Genomic DNA, 21,673 nt, shown 5'->3' with positions numbered 1-21,673 from the left:
TCTCTTCTTCTCCATCAGTTTCCTTTTGTTCTTCCTGCACTGGCTGGGCAGGTTGGAGTTCTTCGGTATCTGAAAGGAGAAAGGCACAAGGGTAGGGTTGTGGTGAGGGGAGGGGGGCAAAGCTAGATGTGCATGCTTACACCATCAGCAGCTTGTAAGTGAGAAGATATTGTGGGATAAGGGGGAAGTGGGATGTGAGAAGGAGGATTAGGTATGAGGATACCGTCATTTTCAATGGTTTCATCTCGTCGATTGCCACGGCCTCGGTGACGGCCCCTCCAAAATTGTCAAGCACGGTGTCCTCCAGCTGGGTCAGGATATGCAGGCTTGCATTCAGCGCTGGGCTGCATGCATGAATCATGGTAATTAGCAGGCAGCACAAAGGTTGCGTACTGCCTCAATTACTTTCAACGGGCGCGGGCCGATCGCGCATCACGATGCCCATGCCCGTTTTCAGGCCTAATCGAATTTTTAGCCCTTGATCTTTTCAGCTACAGAAGTACAGCATTGGTGTTGTGGTAACTTTAATTATTATTGATCCAAGGCTGCATTCACACTATAATTGTTGTGTAGGTGTGTAGCAGTTTGTGTTTGCACCAATGCTGCGACTGCCGTGTGAATGCAGCCTCAACTCAACACCAGAATGAAGCTGAGTGAGACTCCCTGGTACAGTTAGTCTCACCACGCGCTTTGCTTCAGTCAGTTTACATCGAATTTACATCTCAAGGTTAGAGTTAGTGCAAAGCAGTTTTTGCTTTGCATTGATGCTATAGTTGTGGAGTCTGACTGTACCCCAGTTTGACTGAAATTACTTCAGAGGCAATGGACTAGTTTGGATCAACTGGGACATTGGATGGAACAGTTCAGTAAAGCAATATTGGAAAAGGACTGTGGTTACTGTGTATGAATTGGCTCCAGTATGTCACTAATTGTAAATTTGTAATGTTAATTTAATGTGCTGCATATTGTAGGAAGGTCAATGCATTTGTGTAGTGAGCTACAATTACCCTGATTCCTTTCGGCTGTTATATTTCAAACTGCATCTGGTTTTGAAGCGGCCAGATTAACACATTTTCTTCTACCTCAATGGTATTAAATGTTTGTAACAGTTGAGAGAATTTTATCCTGGCATTGGTCCACTTACACAGAGGGCAGAACAAGTTTAAAACTCTTACAGAACCAGGCACCATGGCCTGATGAGTTTTTATAGAATAGTTTTGCTTAGGTTAATCTTAAGAGGTTCTGCTGGAAATAAAAGACTGTTCTCTTAAGTGTCTATGCATAGCTGTAAGGTCATCAATATGCAGTAATAAAATCTGAGGTGACAGGATATATTAATATTCACTTAGCTGCAAGGTGAAAATAAGGTATCTTGTTATCATCGGTCAGATTCTTCCAACCTAGTGTTAAGAACTCCTTCTTAGGCAGTCCCTCGGAACCGAGGATGACTTGCTTCCACATTAAAAATGAGTTGTCAGGTGACTGATGAGTCCAATGCGGGACCTACAGTCTCTGTCACAGGTGGGGCAGACGGTGGTTGAAGGGGTGGGTGGGTGGGGTGCTTGGGTTGACATGCGCTCCTTGCGCTACTTACGCTTGGCTTCCGCTTGCTCCCAGCGAAGAAACTTGAGGTGTTCGGCGCCTTCCCAGATACTTCTCCTCCACTTTGTGCGGTCTTGGGCCAGGGATTCCCAGGTGTCAGTGGGGATGTTGCACTTTTTCAAGGACGCTTTGAGGGTGTCCTTGAAGCGTTTCCTCTGCCCACCTGGGGCTCTCTTGCCGTGTCGGAGCTCCGAGTAGAACGCTTGTTTTGGGAGTCTCGTATCGAGCATGTGGACGATGTGACCCGTCCATCGGAGCTGAACACCTCAGGGGTCAGCTGTTACCATTGCAGGCAGTGTAGAAATGATGTATTAAGCTTTGATATTCTTTCATTTAGATGAGAGAATGTGTGGGTGGCTTGATTAGTACCAGCAGTGAAGAGCTGGACTTGCAATAATAGGGGCTCACGTTTATACTTGGCTACCTACCCTCATTTGGTAAGCTGTAGCCAGGTCTCATTCAGGCTGCCATACAGGCCTGAATTTTAATATGGAGGGGGTTGGGCACGGAGGGTGCGGGGCTAGAAAGTGTTTGGTAAACCCAGGAAAACGGGTTTCCCGCAGGCCCTGCTGAATTTAACGGCGGGGTTTGATTTGCATTTCAAACCCCTGTTTCCCACCCGCAACCAGCCAGCTGGAGAGGCTGGCTGGCTGCAGGCGGGTAGGCCTGCAGCACTAAGCCACAGAATGGAGGGAGGGATCAGGTGGGGGGCCGGCGGGGTGGTTGGGGCCCGGAGGAGGATCAGGGGGTGGGGTGAAGGATCGTGGCCAGAGCTTTGTGGGGTGGGAGAACGATCGGGGCCGGAGCATCGGGGCGGGGAGAGGATCTGGGCTGGGACGGGATCGGGGCTGGAGCATCGGGGGTGTGGGGGGAGGATCAGGGCCGGAGCATCGGGGGTGTGGGGGTAGGATCGGGGCTGGAGGAGGATCAGGGGGTGGGGGGAAGGATCGTGGCCGGAGCATTGTGGGGTGAGAGAACGATCGGGGCCAGAGCATCGGGGCGGGGAGAGGATCGGGGCTGGAGCATCGGGGGTGTGGGGGGTGCTAGATCGGGGCCGGAGGAGGGGGGGAAGCATCAGGGCCGGCCTGAGCATCATTGGTGGGGGGGGCCGGAAGCATCAGGGCCAGTTGGAGTAGCATCAGTTGGGGGTGGGGGGAATCAGAGGCCGCGGGGGGAGGGAGGTGGCTGGGAGGGATCGGAGGCCATGTGGGAGGGATCGGGGGGTCGGGGGTGGGGGGGCGTCCAATCAAGGTGGGTGGGTGAGGCAGGGATATGGGATCCAGGAGGTAAATATAAAGTCACTTACCTCCTGGATCCAGCGGTCCTTTCATAACTTTAGCTGGCGGGTTCCCCGATGCCTGTGAAACCCGACAAGGCACAGTTAAATTTGTAATGCTGGTTAAATCTGAGGCACGTCAGCCCCATTATTATATTTAACTGGGCAATCCACCTGCTGGGAACGGGTTGGCTGCCTGCCCCCGTCCCAACTCCGTTAAAACCGGGAGTAGGTGAGTTGGGGTCGGGATTCAGTTTTTTAACACTTTAACCTCCCACCCGACCCCAACCCACCTGTTTATTGGGGTTAAAATACCTCCATCACAGAGAAAGGACAGATGAATTCCACCTACACACGGTCATTTTGATTGATCATAGAAAGCAACACAACCAGTTCGCAGCAATGTAGGCAAATGTTTTAGTTTGTGGAGGAGAAGTTGTGATCTGCTGGTGCAGATTTTAGTTTGTTTACTATGCAGTAAATGTGGTAACTCTTTCGTTTACATCAAATTTGAATAATACATGGTTTGAATGGTTGAGCACTAAATCTTGTAGCAAATTTGCTCACTGTTTGTACCTTTTAAATAAACAAGAGTTTCCTGTTCTCCCCTCTAGCTCCATTAAAGACCATTTATAGTGCAAGAAAACATGTATTGGCCCAGAAATTCAGGTCGGGGGCTTCCCGTGGGTGCAAGTCCCCGACCTGCACTTAACTACCGCGCTGGCCGTTGAGCTGTGGACCCGCATGGGATTCCGATCCTGGGCCTCCTCCAACTGCCGGCGCGCAGTGCTTGCATATCCCAGGGGCGCAGTTAGTTCGATGCGTCCCCTGGGATCACGTGGGCCATGGAGAGCCAATGGTAGCAGGGAATGCTTCATTCATAAGTTTGACAGGAACCTATGAATACTATAAGCCTCAAAACACCACTAAATCTTCAAATACATTTTTTTTAAATCACATTTTTAAAATAACTATAAATTACATGAAATAACTATTTTAAACAATAAATTATATTTTTGAAAAAATTAATTACATTTTCTAACGGGGCTAAAAATAAACTTACCTTTTAAAAATAATAAACCTGTGGAAAAAATGTTTTAATTTTAATTAATTCACCACTTACCTTGTAAAAAACAGGCCTTTCGCCTGCTTTTTAAAAGTGTAACTCCTGGAGACTCACCCTCCCGGGAAAACCTGCAAAAAAAACGTAAGTTCGATGCACACGCGCTGCCTCTCCTGCGCACGCGTTCCACCTCTGAACCCCTTCTTTCAGGGGAATGGAAGTGCTGGTTTCCCGCGCATGCGCAGTGCATGCACGAAACTGGCACTCCCATTGGGCTTACGGGTGAGTACCCCATGCGTACTCACCCGTGGAGACCTGAATTTCTGGGCCATTGTGCTCAACTCATCCATCTTCTAGGGCAGCATGTCTCTGGGCTACCTGGGGCCAGATGCATACATTTTTTCTAACTCTATTTGTATTTATGTGACAGCAGTAGGGTTCAGTAGCCTAGCCTTTATGATATTAGACAAGCAACCCAGAGGTCATGAGTTCAAATCCCACCATGGAAAATTGTGGAATTGAGTTCAAAAAATCTGGCAGCAGAAAAAAATGGCCTTGAAAGCTGCTGGATTGTTGTAAAAACCCAACTTACTAATGTCCTGCAGAGAAGGGTGTCTGCCAAGGGCGGAAGAGACCTCCCCAGGAGATCAATACAGCCTGGTTTCACATTGCAGAGGAGGGCACAAGCAGGGATTTGGTCAGGATGACCTGGGTGTAGTGCCGCAAACGTCTCAATGATCTCAGTAGATCACGAAACGTTAGTACAAAGCTACACTCAACTTCATCCTGATGTGCCACTCATCACATCCCCATCACTCTGCCTTCCCTACCCTACTCCTGCACATCCTTACTCAAACTAACTTACCTTGCATCTCCACCCATCCCTGTCTATCTACATTATCACTTCTCCATCTCACTAGCCATCCCTCACACTCACCCTCATCCTAGTGCAATCATATCAACTGACAACACACAAGGGTAGGCACTTGGGTGTTTTATGCAATGTTCATGTAAAGTTTCTATTAATGTGGTGTCAAACATTGAAACCTTTATTTTCAACACTTTGCGTTCTTGGACAGATTTGTGTGCACCTTTGGAAGTGGCTTAGTGAGTTGCAGTGAATGGTGAGACAGAACGGTACCCCCCGCAATGGTGATGAGTGTGAAAGGAATGGCTTGGGCATTGTAGGGATGCTTTATGGTATTGGTGTGGGGTGGTGCCAACCTGGCACATCATGTGGCAGCCAGGGTGTACAGCGTCAAATGAAGTAGATCTGGCCATGGTGAGGCCATCCCTGGCCTCCTGGGCAGCAATGTGCTTGGGTGCTGATGCCCTCTGTCCTGTGCAGTTTCAGGTGATTGTAGAGAAGGTTGTTGGTGGTGGTGTTGTTGGTGCTGCTGGTGTTGGAGTTGATCGTGGTGGGATTCTGAGGACAAAGGTGAGAGAGTATAAAGGGCACCCATGCTGATGGAATTGATGACAGGTGAAGTAGAGATAACAGAAGTGATCTGTCAATGGTGAGCGAGGTAATGAGGTGAGACTGGATGGAGACTTGTGTAAAGACTTGCAGCATGGTGAATCTGTTGTGGAAATGCAGTGAGGAAGAGTTTGTGGCTGAGGGAAGATATCTCTGTAAGGTGGGAGCTTTTACTGTACAAGCTGTCAATTCAACAGCTGATTAAATGGCCACTGAGCTCCTGCCTCAGCTTGACAGCCATGATCCATGACCAGCATGGACCCCATGGGCGAGCTGTCAAATGCAGAAGGTGAGCTGAAATTCATTCTTAAGTGGCTCTAAACAAGCCACTAATTACCTGAATTGGGTGCCCCGCTGTGAACCCACTGATGCGTGTTGGGTCTGCTCAGCGCTGACAGAGCCGACATTGAGGAAAGGGGTGTGGCAGTGGGGTCACAGCGGGGTCCTGACCCGCTGGGGGAAAAAAACACTTTCTCACCCAACCCGCCACCGATCGCGCCTGCTGACCCACTGCAAAATCCAACCTTATGAGGTTGACTCCCACAGCAACAAATACTGGCTCGCCAGTGTTGCCCACATCCCAAGAACAAAAAAAACTATATACCCAGATACTCCTGTAGTGCAAGCTGCAAAAGGTGATTGTTGGTGGCAGTTGGAGGTCTAAATGAGGAGAATGTTTGGGTAATATATTCATGAAAGGAAAACAGGGAGGCATCAAAGTCTTGAGTAGAAGAATTCATATTACAAATTTATGCATCAATTGTACTTTTATTTGGAAGGTATAATTCTCTTTAAAATGTTGTAAGCGTTAGGAAGGTCAGAACTGAAAATTACATACTTTATTGATGTTTTAATGGCCCGTAATTTACAGTCAGCGGTAAAGCTAAGGTGCTCGCCAGTGACCTTGAAGAAAGCTGCCACAGCGATCTTGTGATCTCTGTGGCGAGAAGTTTGCCTTTCTCAACATGCAATTGATTGTAGCTCAGTGTAATGGGAATCCCCAGTGAAGAGCTGCAGTGATGTCAACAAGCTGTCTAAGCAGCCAATCACATTAAAGAATTCTCACAGACAGCAAACCAGGAAATGAAAAGTAGCTTTTATCCACACTTTTTAAAAATGTTAGAGAGCGAAATAAAGATTGGGACTTTCATATGGGCATACAGTAGAAGCTGAAATATCATGAACAAACTTTAACAAACTTTTCTTTAAGTTTTTAAAAAATTGTAATTTTTATTATAATGGGGAAATTTGACACTCCACAAATATAAAAATTAGTTTTTCAGGGCCAGAACGTTTGATTATCAGTCAATTTGCTGTTAAAATCCCAGTTACACCTATTCCAACAAGGCTTAATATTTAATGGGGTATTTAACAGAGATATTAGCATGGAAAAGCCCAAGTTTTCATCAGTTTCACTGATTGCTGGCTATGGGAAGGGTGGGGGGGGGGGTCCTCCTCGGAGCAGTGAATGGGGGGGGACGTCCTCGGAGCAGTGAATGACTGACCGCAACTTCAGGATTTCCGCGTTTAGATGTGCATATGCAAAATCCTGAAGTTACGGTCATTTTCAGAGGGCTAATGACGGCCAACGTTGTCAGTTCGTCATCATTACCCACCACAAAATCCAGGCCATTGGCTTTTGACTGTATCAAATTTGCAAAAGTCAGCGGTGACTCATATGTGAGGTGTGATATTGTCAGGTGTTAATTCCATATTCTGTGTAATGCTACCTCAGCTGAGCCCAGCTTAATACTGCTCAAGTCAAAGTAACCAACGTTGGTTTAATTTATTAAAATGTATCCACCTTTACTAAGTACAGAGAAAGTTATGGGTAAGCTCCAATGAATCTGAATTGTTGAGTTTTAATTTTCTGAATTGATCCAGTTTACATGGGTTTGCTCTGCAGGTAATGTTAATGACGGATTTGAATTTAAGCTTCAGAGGGCTGATTTTTTTTGCTGAGGGTACGCCTCTTTACTGGCGTACCTCCAGCAGGTAGGGGCAGTATATGAGGCAGGGAGCTGTTCCACCAGCTTACTGCAGCCTGCCACCAGTACCAGGAATTTCTGCCAGAAGTGATGGCAGGTATTGAATATACCCACCTAAATGTAGGCAAGCATATTCAAATTAATTGGTAATATTGGGACAACCTCACACTGATATACTTCATTAATGCCATAGGAAAGCTGGATGCTAGGAATTCCAGTGATTCCTGACTTACAGTGTTGCTATGGAGGGCACATGGGGATTTAATTCACCTCCACCACCCCAAGAGAGTGTAATCAATCACAGAGCAATCAAATATATTCCATAGCCTTGCCTTCAGCTACCCTGGAGACAGCCGACCCCAGTCTGCACCTGAGGCCTCTAGCAGTCATTTCATCACCCCAAGATGGGCTCCTAATGCAACTGGGAATCGCCCTGGGAGAATACCAAATTATTCCAATGATGCTGACCTTGAATAAATAGCAGAGGCCATTGACAGACCAATGGGACAGGCGGAAGTTCCATCCCACCAAATCTGCAACAGGATTCAATCTAGGCGGAAAAACAGTTATAAATCTAAAAATTCAGATTGTACCTGGTAGAATTCCAATTGAATTTCTCATACATGCAAACTCATGTCTCAAATAATCAGCCCTTGTTTAAAAACTAATGACAGAAAACTGATTTCTTCCATTGTTCTATTTGTATTACAAGATGAAGAAGTGTGAGCACTGATATGTAACTACTTTACCAATCAGTATGGTCCTTGTAACTATGGTCTCAAAATGATATTTCCTGCCTAGTTCTGCAATCTCTCATGATGCTGATAGTAACTAATTTGTTTCCGTTCACAGTTAGGTCACTATCTTGTACATAAATCACAGAAGGAGCTCATTCAATACACCTGTGCTAGCTCTTCAATGGAAACCATTTACTCTAATACCATTGCAACAATACAAAAGCAAAATACTGCAGATGCTGGAAATCTGAAATAAAAACAGAAAATGTTGGAAATACTCAGCAGATCAGGCAGCATCTGTGGAGAGAGAAACAGAGTTAACGTTTCAGGTCGATGCCCCTTCGTCAGAACTGGAAAAAGCTGGAAATCGAACAGGTTTTTAAACAAGTGCAGGGCAGGGAAAGGGGGGAGGAAAGAACAAAAGGAAAGGTCTGTGATAGGATGGAAGGCAGGAGACATTAAGAGATGGTACAAGACAAAAGGAGATGGTAATGGGACAAGTTAAGAAACAAAAGATGGCTCTAGATGGAAGGCAGGAGAGATTAAGAGATGGTGCAAGGCAAAAGGAGATGGTAATGGGACAAGTTAAGAAACAAAAGATGGCTCCAGATGAAGTGTAAATGGCAGAATGAAAGACAGCTGCCATGTCGGAGAGAGGAAAAAATAAATAAATGGGAAAATAAAGGATAGGGGCAGAGGTTATGGTCTGAAATTGTTGAACTCTATGTTGAGTCCAGAAGGCTGTAAAGTGCCTAATCGAAAGATGAGGTGCTGTTCCTCGAGCTTACGTTGAGCTTCATTGGAACAGTGTAAGAGGCTGAGGACGGTGAGGTCTGAGTGGGAATGGAGCGGAGAATTAAAGTGACAGGCGACCGGAAGCTCGGGGTCACCCTTACGGACTGAACGGAGGTGTTCCGCAAAGCAGTCACCCAATCTGCATTTGGTCTCCCCAATGTAGAGGAGACCGCATTGTGAGCAGCGAATACAGTATACTAAATTGCCAGAAGTACAAGTAAATCACTGTTTCACCTGGAAGGAGGGTTTGGGGCCCTGGACAGTAGGAAGGGTGGAGGTAAAAGGGCAGGTGTTGCATCTCCTGCGCTTGCACGGGAAGGTGCCGGGTGAAGGGGAAGGGGTGTTGGGGGTGATCGATTACCATCTCCTTTTGCCTTGCACCATCTCTTAATCTCTCCTTCCTTCCATCCTATCACAGACCTTCCCTTTTGTTCTTCCCTCCCCTCCCCCCTTTCCCTGCCCTGCACTTGTTTAAAAACCTGTTCGATCTCCAGCTTATTCCAGTTCTGACGAAGGGGCATCGACCTGAAACGTTAATTCTGTTTCTCTCTCCACAGATGCTGCCTGACCTGCTGAGTATTTCCAGCATTTTCTGTGTTTATTTACTCTAATACCATGCCTGACCTTTCCCTGTATTCTTTTATCATTTTTCTCTTCAAATACATATCTAGTTCTCTTATAAATGATGCTATATTCTCTACTTCAATAGCTATAAGTGCAAAAGCATATCATGTTCTAATAGCTCTTGGTTGCAATTATTTCTTCTAACTTCCCACTTTGTTCATCCTCAGTTGCCCCTTATACTAATCTGTCAACCAATGGAAGCAACCTTTTACTATTTATTTTCTCAAAACCTTTTATCATTTCAAAAACCTCTAATAGATCCTCCCTACTCATCTATGTTCCAGTGAAAACAAAACAATTTTCATGCTTTTCTTTAACACTATAACGGCAACCAAAACTGCATGGACTACTTCAACTGTGGCCTAACCAATGTCTTGGACACATTCAATATCACTTCCTTATTTAATATTCAATTCCCCTGTATATAAAACCCACAATGCTGTTTGCTTTGTTTATGATGTTTTTCTAACAGGCCTCCCACCTTTAATGATCTGTGCATCTGTACATCTAAATATCTCTGTTCCTCCACTTAGTTAAGAGCCTTACCATTTAGGATATACTTCCTTTCACTTTGCTTTTTCTCAAAGCGTACTGCTCCATATTTCTCTACATACAACTACATCTGTCATCTTTTTGCTCTCCACTTACCTGGAAGGATTAATAGTTGACTTGATATTTCATGTTTCAATTGACAAAGTGGGAAATGTGCTGATGTGATGGTGATGCAGTTTGTTGGTGCATTACTATGCTGTATCACAGAGTGGTAATAGGACAGCATGCTAAAGTACCAACACTCTTTCTCATGTTGTTAGAGGTGTATGTAGCAGAGGCAAGGTGCTTTTGCCCCTCACACCTCATCCCTCATGGGAACAGGTAGGTTATCCAGGCCAACTGTTGTGCATCTTTATTTCCATTCCCAAGAGCAGCATAAGCAGATTTTTTTAGCCCAGGGAATGGCACATGTTACGTGGCTCTGGTGATGAGGAAGGAAAATAAATGGAAGAGAAAGACAAGATAATAGATTGTATTTCAATAATATAGAAGTTTGATCATCATTCTTACATCATTTGTTTTGTATTTGTCCCACAGGATTCCACAAGACAGAAACAAGAACAAAAGAAAACGGTATCATTCAGTAGCATGCCTTCTGAAAAGAAAATTAGCAGCGCCAGCGACTGTATTAGCTTCATGCAGGCTGGCTGTGAGTTGAAGAAAATACGTTCAAATACTCGCATCTATAGCCGTTTTTTTACTTTAGACCTTGACCTTCAGGCTTTGCGTTGGGAACCTTCCAAGAAGGACCCTGAAAAGGCTAAACTTGATGTTTCTTCCCTTAAAGAGGTCCGAGTTGGAAAAAACACAGAGATTTTCAGAAGCTGTACAGTTGTGGATCAGATTTGTGAAGCGTGTTCCTTCTCATTAATACACGGGGAAAACTATGAGTCTTTGGATCTGGTAGCCAATTCTGCAGACGTAGCTCACATCTGGGTTACAGGCCTCCGTTATGTCACTTCACATAGTAAGCAAGCTCTTGATTTGACAGAAGGTAACCAGAATACACTGAGGACTACGTGGCTCCATTCTGTATTTGAAGAAGCTGATGTAGACGGTAATGGAATTATGTTGGAAGACACAGCTGTGAAGTTGATAAAACAACTCAATCGAGGTTTGAAAGAATCAAAAATCAGAGTTAAGTTCAGAGAGATACAGAAACACAAAGGAAAGCTAACCACTAGGGTAACAAAGGAGGAGTTTTATGATGTTTACTATGATCTTTGCACTAGGCCTGAGATATATTTCTTACTTGTGCAAATATCTAGTAATAAAGAGTATCTAGATGCCAAAGACTTGATGTTTTTTTTAGAAACTGAACAAGGAATGATACATGCAACAGAAGAAATGTGCCTTGATCTTATACGGAGGTATGAACCTTCACAGCAAGGTCAGCTGCAGGGTTATCTTGGTATTGATGGCTTTACTCGGTACCTGGTATCATCAGAGTGCAATATATTTGATCCAGAGCACAATAAAGTCTGTCAAGATATGACTCAGCCACTCTCCCATTATTATATCAATGCTTCTCACAACACCTATCTTACAGGAAACAGCATTAGAGGCCCATCTGATCTGCATGGATATGTTAGGGCTTTGAAATTCGGCTGTCGAAGTATTGAGCTTGATGTGTATAATGGTCCAAATAACGAACCAGTCGTCAGTAACCGCAACAATGTGACCTCACCAGTCACCTTCCATAATGTCATTGAAGTGATTAATAAATATGCCTTTATAGCTTCCGAGTACCCTCTGATTCTGTGTTTGCGAAATCACTGCACAGTAGGACAACAAAGAGTCATGGCCCAGAAAATGAAAATAATCTTTGGAAACAAAATCTTTACAGAACCACCAAATTCAGCAGAAAGCTACCTCCCACCACCAGAGAAGATGAAGAGAAAAATTATCTTGAAGGGAAAGAAATTACCACTAAACAATAATTTATCAGAAGGTGATGTGACAGATGAAGATGAAGAAACAGAGTGTTCCCGAAGATTGACTGATGCATTTTTTGTTGCTAAGCGAACTATTCCTCTGTGTAGGGAACTCTCTGATTTGGTCACTCTATGTCAGACTGTGCAATTCACAGATTTTCAGTATTCAATGAAGAAGCAGAAATACTGGGAAATATGCAATTTCAGTGAACCTGAGGCAAGCGCATTGGCAAATGAATATCCAGAAGACTTTGTGAACTACAATAAGAGGTTTCTGTCACGAGTGTATCCTGGCCACTTGGGTTTAGAGTCAAGCAATTTGAACCCACAAGAATTCTGGAATTGTGGCTGCCAAGTTGTAGCCATCAACTATCAGACCCCTGGCCCAATGTTGGATCTTAACATTGGTTGGTTTCGGCAGAATGGGTGTTGTGGTTATGTTTTACGGCCTGCGATCATGCGTGATGAGGTGTCCTATTTCAGCGCCTATACTAAGGGAATGGTTCCAGGTGTCTCACCTCAGGTTCTACATATAAAAGTCATCAGTGGTCAGATCTTTCCAAAGCCTAAAGGTTCTGGTTCAAAAGGGGATGTCGTAGATCCATATGTTTATGTGGAAATTCGTGGGATTCCTGCGGATTGTACAGAAATGAGGACCAGGACTGTTAATGGAGAGAATCCTATTTTTGATGAAAGCTTGGAATTTGAAATCAACCTGCCTGAGCTTGCAACGGTTCGATTTGTTGCTTTAGATGACGACTTCATTGGGGATGAATTTATCGGACAGTATACCATCCCATATGAGTGTCTGCAGTCTGGATATCGACATATTCCTCTACACTCATTCACTGGGGAAGAAATTGAACATGCTACGCTTTTTGTTCACATTGCAATAACTGACCGAAGAGGTGGAGGAAAGGCTCACAAGCGTGGGCATTCAGTCAGAAAAGGGAAGGACACAATAAAATACACCATGTTAAGGACTACTGGGATCAAAGTTATTGATGATACGTTCAAAATTGCAGGCCATCCATTACGAGAAGCTGCAGATATCCGAGAAAACGTGCAGGTAATAAATTATTGGAGATGAAATGTTTTGTAATCTTTAGAATTATTGCTGGATCATGTTGCACTAAGCAACTGGTCTATGTAACACTTTTTTTTCCCAATTGTACTGAAAGCGAGTACACAGCTGGGCTTGCTAAACACGTGGGGGTGCGATTTACATCCCCCTCCATTGGACGGGAACGGGGCAGAAGCCTGCGGAAATTCGCACCGCAGCAGTTACTGCCTCGTTCCCGCCGATATCCGGGTCTCTGCCATTTTTGTGGAGTTCTTGACGTGAACAGGCCAGGTGCCTGCTGGAAACTGGCAGGATCCACGTCAGCCTGTGCAAATTGGGATCTTGTGGCATCCCTCCATGGCCTTGCCCCTCCCTATCTTTATAACCCTCTCTAGCTCTACAATCCTCCAATATTTCTGCACTCTTCCAATTCTGGCCTCTTGCGCATCCCCGATTTTAATCACTTCACCACTGGTGGCCGTGCCTTCAGTTGCCTAGGCTCTAATCTCTTGGAATTCCCTCCCTAAACCACTCCACCTCTCCTCCTTTAAGTCGCTCCTTAAAACCTACCTCTTTGACCAAGCTTTTGGTCACCTGTTCTAATATCTCTATGTGGCTCAGCGTCACGTTTTGTCTTGCAAACCCTCGTGCTCGCTCCGCCTGCTTCTCTCTGGCAAGAGGGAATGAAATGAAATTATCTCTCTTTGAATAGAAAGCCGCAGTGGCATCCCTTATGCAACAGTGGACTGCAAACTGCGACATGTTGCAAATATCTCCAGCACCAGCCTGGAAGGAGCTAAACGCATAAAAGTTCATCACCACGTTGACCTTCACAGCCACTGGCAATGAAGTCCTTGCCCAGGTCTGAGGTTGGAGTTGTGGCTGCAGCAGTTGGCAGATTTCACTGACGACCTCCGTAGTGAAGCGCATACGTCTCAAACATTGGTTGTCGCTGAGGTTCAGGTAGGAGAATTGTTCCCTGAAAACTCTGGACGGATATGGCATCCTGCTGAAAGCCCTTCTCCCCTCCTCCTCCTCCCTCTTCTAGCAGCTTGTCCTGCTCTGGGTGACCTCTCCTCATTCTCCCAGCCGTGCTCGATTCCAGGAGGAAGGCCTACTAGTGCACCCGTGTCTGGGAGCAACTGGTCTGTGCAGAAGCTTTGAAGTCAGCAAAAGGTACTTCAGCACCTGGTACACCACCTTTGAAACTTGAAACAACTATGGAAAGCACCAAAAACATGTAGAATTATAGCAACAGCCAGAATAAAATCAACCAGCAACTAACCTATAAGTAGTTGTTGATCCCTTTAAATAGTGCTGGTGGGGGATCCTTCATGCTGCTTAACACATGTTCAGCTGTGAGAGGTTAAGAGAGGGCATCGGCTGGAGCATGGAGCTCCAAAATGGCAGTGCTGGGACGTCATGATCTGCTTGCTCTGCATACTTTCACCAGACATTAAGGGCTGGATTTTCATTGAGGAGGCGGGTAGGAGGCGGGACTGCAACTTTCAGGGTTGTAGTCCCGCCTCCATCGAGTTCTAGCCAACCCACACGATTTTGACTTGATTGACCTTGTTGAGACCGTCCAGCAACAGGTGATGTCACAGATTGATATTTCATCTGTCAACACTGACAATCTGTACTCTAAATTAATTCCTTCCTCTCAGGATGATTTAGAGATCTCCACGGAACAGAAAGCTGATTGCTGGAACTTTTGACAGCTGGCGGCCATTCTGCTTTCTGTGCCGGTGAGATGAGGGATCCCTGAGACCTGAAGGAAGGAAGGCTGTAAAGGTAAGTACATGTACGTAAAACTTCTTTGAGCACTTTACACACACCAAACACACTTACCTTTGCACTCATGCACCCATCACTCACCTGAACACCGGACATCTCGACCCCTCCAAGCTCTTCATCCCGACGGCCCGCCTTGCTAACTTGGCGTGGTTTGGAGCCGTCGGGAATCCCACATTTCACCAATGAAAATAGGGATTAGGCTAAAAACTGCCTGTTAACTACCTGTTAACAGGCAGTTAATTGGCACTAATCCCCTTCCCGCCTCGGGGAAGCGGGTCCCAGTGCGGGTCGGGTACCCGCCTCCTTTGAAACTGGCATGGCGGTGGGTTGGGTGCGGGATGGGTCCGTGCCCCCCGATTTTGGGATTTTAACCCCCCACACGCCTCCAATCCCACCTCCACGGCCCAATGAAAATCCTGTCCTAAGTGCGCGCGCTAACCTCTTTACCGAGATGGCGTCCGGCACGCTTCACATCAGAAGTATGTGGGTGCACTGCAGACGCCATTTTCGAACCCTAAGCTCACTCGTAGCGCCCAGAAAATGTCCCCTACTGAGCCCAACTTCGTCCCCGTTGATTTCAGTCCAAATGGGGTACAACATGGCTTAAAATAAATGTTCTGAACTTCATTCTGTGATATCCGAGTGGTAAGGTCAGAAACTGAGATAAGCCAGACTTCAGGAACCAAAACTCAACTGTTTAATTATACATATGTAGCAGAGAACATAGCTCTTACAGCTGCAGCAAACACACTCTATTTCTTACTGTGCGATCACCAAGATGGAGGATCAACCTCTGAGTCATACCCAGAATGCAATGCCGCTACCTTAATAAGTGGTGTGCCAGGACATTACCTTAACACTGGTAAATATGATCCCTTAATATTTGTCTCCATCTGGTGGATAACTTAAGCATTACATCCCAGATTACTATACATTCCAAAGGATTTTTCTCATTTACGTCTGAGAGAGAGGTGATTGCTAACCTGACAAATGATGAGAACCTTCTTTTTCATATGATCTTAGTAAAATTAGTGCTGTTTGCAGCAATCCACTATTGGTGGATATTGCACGAATCCAACTGTTCAATATAAAAAAAAATCAGATATATAAGGAATTGGTCATTGCATAAATACAAATAAAGATAAACAACCCAGTTTTTAGAAGACTGGTCAATCTTTCTTTTTAGTATGCAATTGCAATAATTCATTACAGTTATTTAAAGAAAATGTTCTTTTTTTTTCCTGCTTAGAGTTTTGAGAAAATGTGTATTAATGGCAGTTAATCCATAAAATGGCGCAACAAGTCTTGACTGCTCGCTTGGTTACTGTCATTTTTTACTTCTTTCTTTTGTACAGAATGCCATAGTCTCCTTTAAGGAAATATGTGGCTTAGCTCCCACTGCCAATCTGACTCAGTGCATACTGACCCTGTCCTCAAGATTATTGAACAGTGACAACACTTCTGCAGTGTCACTCAACATGAAGGACAAGTACCCATATTTGGAACCCTTGGGGACGATACCTGATGTACAAAGGAAGGTTCTGTCATCTTATGACCTGGTAGGAATGTTTTTAAATATGTAAACCAAACAACATTCGTATGTTTTATATATTTGACAATGTTGTCCACTGATTACTGCCTTTAAATATTTTCAATTTGTTAATGTACTTGTAATGCAAGTGAAAAATATGCCAAAATTATTTCTCAGACTACTAGATTTTATGAGATTAACGCTCATCTTAATCTGTGGTCATCAACAACAATTGGACAGTTCAAAATATGAAAGCTTACTTTAGAAGTTAAAGAATGTTCACTCCAGGAGCAGGTGGAACATTTATTTCACTTTGTTCAATATCTTGTTCCTAGTTGGAAACAGTGTCACATTTATTCCATAGTGCTTTCATTCAAAGCAAATTTTAGGGATAGTTGCAATCATAGCAGTTATGACACTCACCTTTTAAATCCTGAAGTGTGGTTCTACCAGCTACTGTTGTTGTTTTCTTGGGTTAGTTGTTTGGTAAGTTCCTACAGCAGCCGCTCCATTTGTTTCAATATGTAATCAGTACAGGAAACTCTTTTTTATCTGGCACCGACGGGACCGGCGTGGTGCTGGTTGATCAAAAAGTCCGGATTACAGAGAGGTATACTTACCAAGGTACAAGAGCCCCGTACACAGCTTCAGGTACTTGTGCAGGAGTCCCAGGTACACGGCCACAGATCCAGGAGTCCCTGTTGCATGGCCACAAATCCAGGAACCCCGGTTACACGGCCACTAATATATAGTAAAACTTACCTGAACCTACTCCTGAATTTTGCCGGTTAAGAGAGATTTCAGGATATTTAGGTGCCGGTTAAAAGAGAGTTTCCTGTAGATAGGTTTATGTAAGAAGTCACACAACACCAGGTTATAGTCCAACAGCTTTATTTGAAATCACAAGCTTTCGGAGCGCTGCTCCTTCATCAGGTGAAGTGGAGAAATGCATAAAGACACAGCTTATATAGTCAGAGAATAATGTCAGATGTTTACAGGTAATCTTTCCAACTGCCATTTATCACACCTCGGCAGAGAGATAATCACAGCAATCAAAGGTGTGAATGGTGTCCAAACAGGTCAGTCAGGAAAACATTACATTAAAGAACAATGAGGTGGGGTCACAAGGGGTCAAATGTTGCAGATACTGGGGTCTGTATGAAAAACAAAAAAACAGACAAAAAACATTTTTTTTGCTGGAAATCGCAGCAGGTCCGGCCGCATTTGTGTAGAGAGAACAAGCCAACGACGACTCGAGTCTGGATGACTCTACGTCAGGTGGGGTTACATGTAGCGTGACATGAACCCAAGATCCCGGTTGAGGCCGTCCTCATGGGTGCGGAACTTGGCTATCAGTTTCTGCTCGACGATTTTGCATTGTCGTGTGTCTCGAAGGCCGCCTTGGAGAATGCTTACCCGAAGATCGGAGGCTGAATGTCCTTGACTGCTGAAGTGTTCCCCGACTGGGAGGGAACACTCCTGCCTGGCGATTGTTGCGCGGTGTCCGTTCATCCGTTGTCGCAGTGTCTGCATGGTCTCTCCGATGTACCATGCTCCGGGGCATCCTATCCTGCAACGTATGAGGTAGACAACGTTGGCCGAGTCACATGAGTATGTACCATGTACCTGGTGGGTGGTGTCCTCACGTGTGATGATGGTATCTGTGTTGATGATCTGGCATGTCTTGCAGAGGTTGCTGTGGCAGGGTTGTGTGGTGTCGTGGTCGCTGTTCTCCTGAAAGCTGGGTAATTTGCTGTGAACGATGGTCTGTTTGAGGTTAGGCGGCTGTTTGAAGGTGAGTAGTGGAGGCGTGGGGATGGCCTTAGCGAGGTGTTCGTCGTCATCGATGACATGTTGAAGGCTGCGAAGAACATGGCGTAGTTTCTCCGCTCCGGGGAAGTACTGGATGACGAAGGGTACTCTGTTGGTTGTGTCCTGTGTTTGTCTTCTGAGGAGGTCTATGCGATTTTTCACTGTGGCCCGTCGGAACTGTCGATTGACGAGTCGAGCGTCATATCCCGTTCTTACGAGGGCGTCTTTCAGCGTCTGTAGGTGTCCATCGCGTTCCTCTTCGTCTGAGCAGATCCTGTGTATTCGCAGGGCTTGTCCATAGGGGATGGCTTCTTTAACGTGGTTAGGGTGGAAGCTGGAGAAGTGAGCATCGTGAGGTTGTCCGTGGGCTTGTGGTAGAGTGAAGTGCTGAGGTGTCTGTCTTTGATGGAGATTCGTGTGTCCAAGAATGAAACCGATTCTGAGGAGTAGTCCATGGTGAGTTTGATGGTGGGTTGGAACTTGTTGATGTTATCGTGTAGTCTTTTCAGTGATTCTTCGCCGTGGGTCCATAGGAAGAAAATGTCGTCGATGTATCTGGTGTATAGAGTTGGTTGGAGATCCTCTGCAGCGAAGAAGTCTTGCTCGAACTTGTGCATGAAAATGTTGGCGTATTGGGGTGCGAATTTGGTCCCCATGGCTGTTCCGTGTGTTTGGGTAAAGAACTGGTTGTCGAAGGTGAAGACATTGTGGTCAAGGATGAAGCGGATGAGTTGTAGGATGGCGTCTGGAGATTGGCTGTTGTTGGTGTTGAGTACTGAGGCTGTTGCAGCGATGCCGTCATCGTGGGGGATACTGGTGTAGAGTGCCGAGACGTCCATCGTGGCGAGGAGTGTTCCTGGTTCAACTGGTCCGTGGGTGCTGAGTTTCTGTAAGAAGTCTGTAGTGTCGCGACAGAAGCTGGGGGTTCCCTGTACGATGGGTTTCAGGATGCCCTCGACATATCCAGAGAGGTTCTCACACAGGGTTCCGTTGCCTGATACGATAGGACGTCCGGGTATGTTGGCTTTGTGTATCTTTGGGAGGCAGTAGAAGTCTCCCACGCGGGGAGTACGTGGGATGAGAGCTCGTAGGATGCTTTGAAGGTCTGGATCGAAGGTCTTGATCAGTCTGTTGAGTTGGCGGGTTTGTTCTTTAGTTGGATCTGCGGGTAACTGTCTGTAGTGTTCCTGGTTCTCCAGTTGTCGGTATGCTTCTTTGCAATACTCCGTTCTGTTCTGTATGACGATGGCTCCTCCTTTGTCTGCTGGTTTGATGACGATATTGTGGTTGGTCTTGAGTGTGTGGATGGCGTTGCGTTGTGCTCGGGTGACATTCTGGACTGTCTTGTGAGTGCGGCTGATGAATCTGGCATTGATGCATCTCCTGACAGCTTGAGCATACATGTCAAGCTTAGGGCAGCGACCCTCCGGAGGGGTCCAATTTGACTCTTTCTTCTTCGGTTGCTGCACTGCGGATCCCTCTGTCTGCTGTTCCGGATCATTGATTGTCTCATTGGGTTCGCTGCTGACATCTTGGGATTTGTGGAAGAATTCCCGGAGCCTCATTCTGCTGATGAATTCCTCTGTGTCTGCCGCGAGACCGATGGGGTCCATTTTGGTGGTGGGGCAGAAATTGAGCCCTCGGCTGAGAACTTCAATTTCGTCTGGTTGAAGGGTGTGGTCGGACAGGTTGACGATGGACTTCCCTGTGGTTTCAACCGTGGTACCGGGGGAGGCTTGGTTGCTGCTGCTGGTGACCCCATGCCTCCACTACTCGCTTTCAAACAGCCGCCTAACCTCAAACAGACCATCGTTCGCAGCAAATTACCCAGCTTTCAGGAGAACAGTGACCACGACACCAGACAACCCTGCCACAGCAACCTCTGCAAGACATGCCAGATCATCAACACAGATACCATCATCACACGTGAGGACACCACCCACCAGGTACATGGTACATACTCATGTGACTCGGCCAACGTTGTCTACCTCATACGTTGCAGGAAAGGATGCCCCGGAGCATGATACATCGGAGAGACCATGCAGACACTGCGACAATGGATGAACGGACACCGCGCAACAATCGCCATGCAGGAGTGTTCCCTCCCAGTTGGGGAACACTTCAGCAGTCAAGGACATTCAGCCTCCGATCTTCGTGTAAGCATTCTCCAAGGCGGCCTTCGAGACACACGACAACGCAAAATCGTCGAGCAGAAACTGATAGCCAAGTTCCGCACCCATGAGGATGGCCTCAACCGGGATCTTGGGTTCATGTCATGCTACATGTAACCCCACCTGACATAGGGTCATCCAGACTCGAGTCGTTGTTGGCTTGTTCTCTCTACACAGATGCGGCCGGACCTGCTGTGATTTCCAGCAAAAAAAATGTTTTTTGTCTGTTCTTTTGTTTTTCATACAGACCCCAGCATCTGCAACATTTGACCCCTTGTGACCCCACCTCATTGTTCTTTGATGTAATGTTTTCCTGACTGACCTGTTTGGACACCATTCACACCTTTGATTGCTGTGATTATCTCTCTGCCGAGGTGTGATAAATGGCAGTTGGAAAGATTACCTGTAAACATCTGACATTATTCTCTGACTGTATAAGCTGTGTCTTTATGCATTTCTCCACTTCACCTGACGAAGGAGCAGCGCTCCGAAAGCTTGTGATTTCAAATAAAGCTGTTGGACTATAACCTGGTGTTGTGTGACTTCTTACATTTGTCCACCCCAGTCCAACACCGGCATCTCCACACCATGTAGATAGGTTGCCTGCACACTGATCCTGGTCAATAATTTTCTGCTTCTCAGTCCTCAATTATCACATTTTCTGTTCCTTCAACTTAAAATTGTCCCTTGGCTGAGGAATGAGATGTACCAAATCCAGTTAACATAAGAATAAAAGAATTAGGAGCAAGAGTAGGCCATATGGCCCTTCGAGCCTGCTCTGCCATTAAATAAGATCATGGCTGATCTTCGACCTCAACTCCACTTTCCCGCCCGAGCTCCATATCCCTTGATCCCCCTAGAGTCCAGAAATCTATCTATCTCAGCCTCGAGTAAACTCAATGACTCAGCATCTTTGGGGCAGAGAATTCCAAAGAATCACAATCCTCTGAGTGAAGAAATTCCTCCTCCTCTCAGTTTTAAATGGCCGACCCCTTATCTTGAGATTATGCCCCCTAGTTCTAGACTCTCCAGCCAGGGGAAACAAATCTCAGCATCTACCCTGTCAATCCTCCTCAGCATCTTATATTTTTCACTGAATTCACCTCTCATTCTTCTAAACTCCCGAGAGTATAGGCCCAATCTACTCAATCTCTCCTCATAGGACAACCCTCTCATCCCAGGAATCAATCTAGTGAACCTTTGTTGCACTGCCTCTAAGGCATATATGTCCTTTCTCAGATAAGGAGACCA

The 21,673-nt window shown here is 45.7% G+C and overlaps 1 protein-coding gene across 1 annotated transcript in view; it reads left to right on the top strand.

Moving 5' to 3' along the window:
• plcl1 (phospholipase C like 1) overlaps positions 1-21,673 on the top strand; it is a 547,414-nt gene that overhangs the window by 436,277 nt on the left and 89,464 nt on the right. Inside the window, exons 2-3 of the mRNA XM_085985796.1 lie at positions 10,652-13,117; positions 16,264-16,467. Coding sequence (XP_085841922.1) covers positions 10,652-13,117; positions 16,264-16,467 — 2,670 coding nt within the window. The remainder of the gene's footprint in view (positions 1-10,651; positions 13,118-16,263; positions 16,468-21,673) is intronic.

The sequence above is a fragment of the Somniosus microcephalus genome, chromosome 4, assembly GCF_052327205.1.
Source record: "Somniosus microcephalus isolate GS21.2 chromosome 4, FLI_Smic_1.0, whole genome shotgun sequence".
NCBI classification, from domain to species: Eukaryota; Metazoa; Chordata; class Chondrichthyes; order Squaliformes; family Somniosidae; genus Somniosus; species Somniosus microcephalus.
This window is presented reverse-complemented; position numbering and strand designations above follow the sequence as displayed.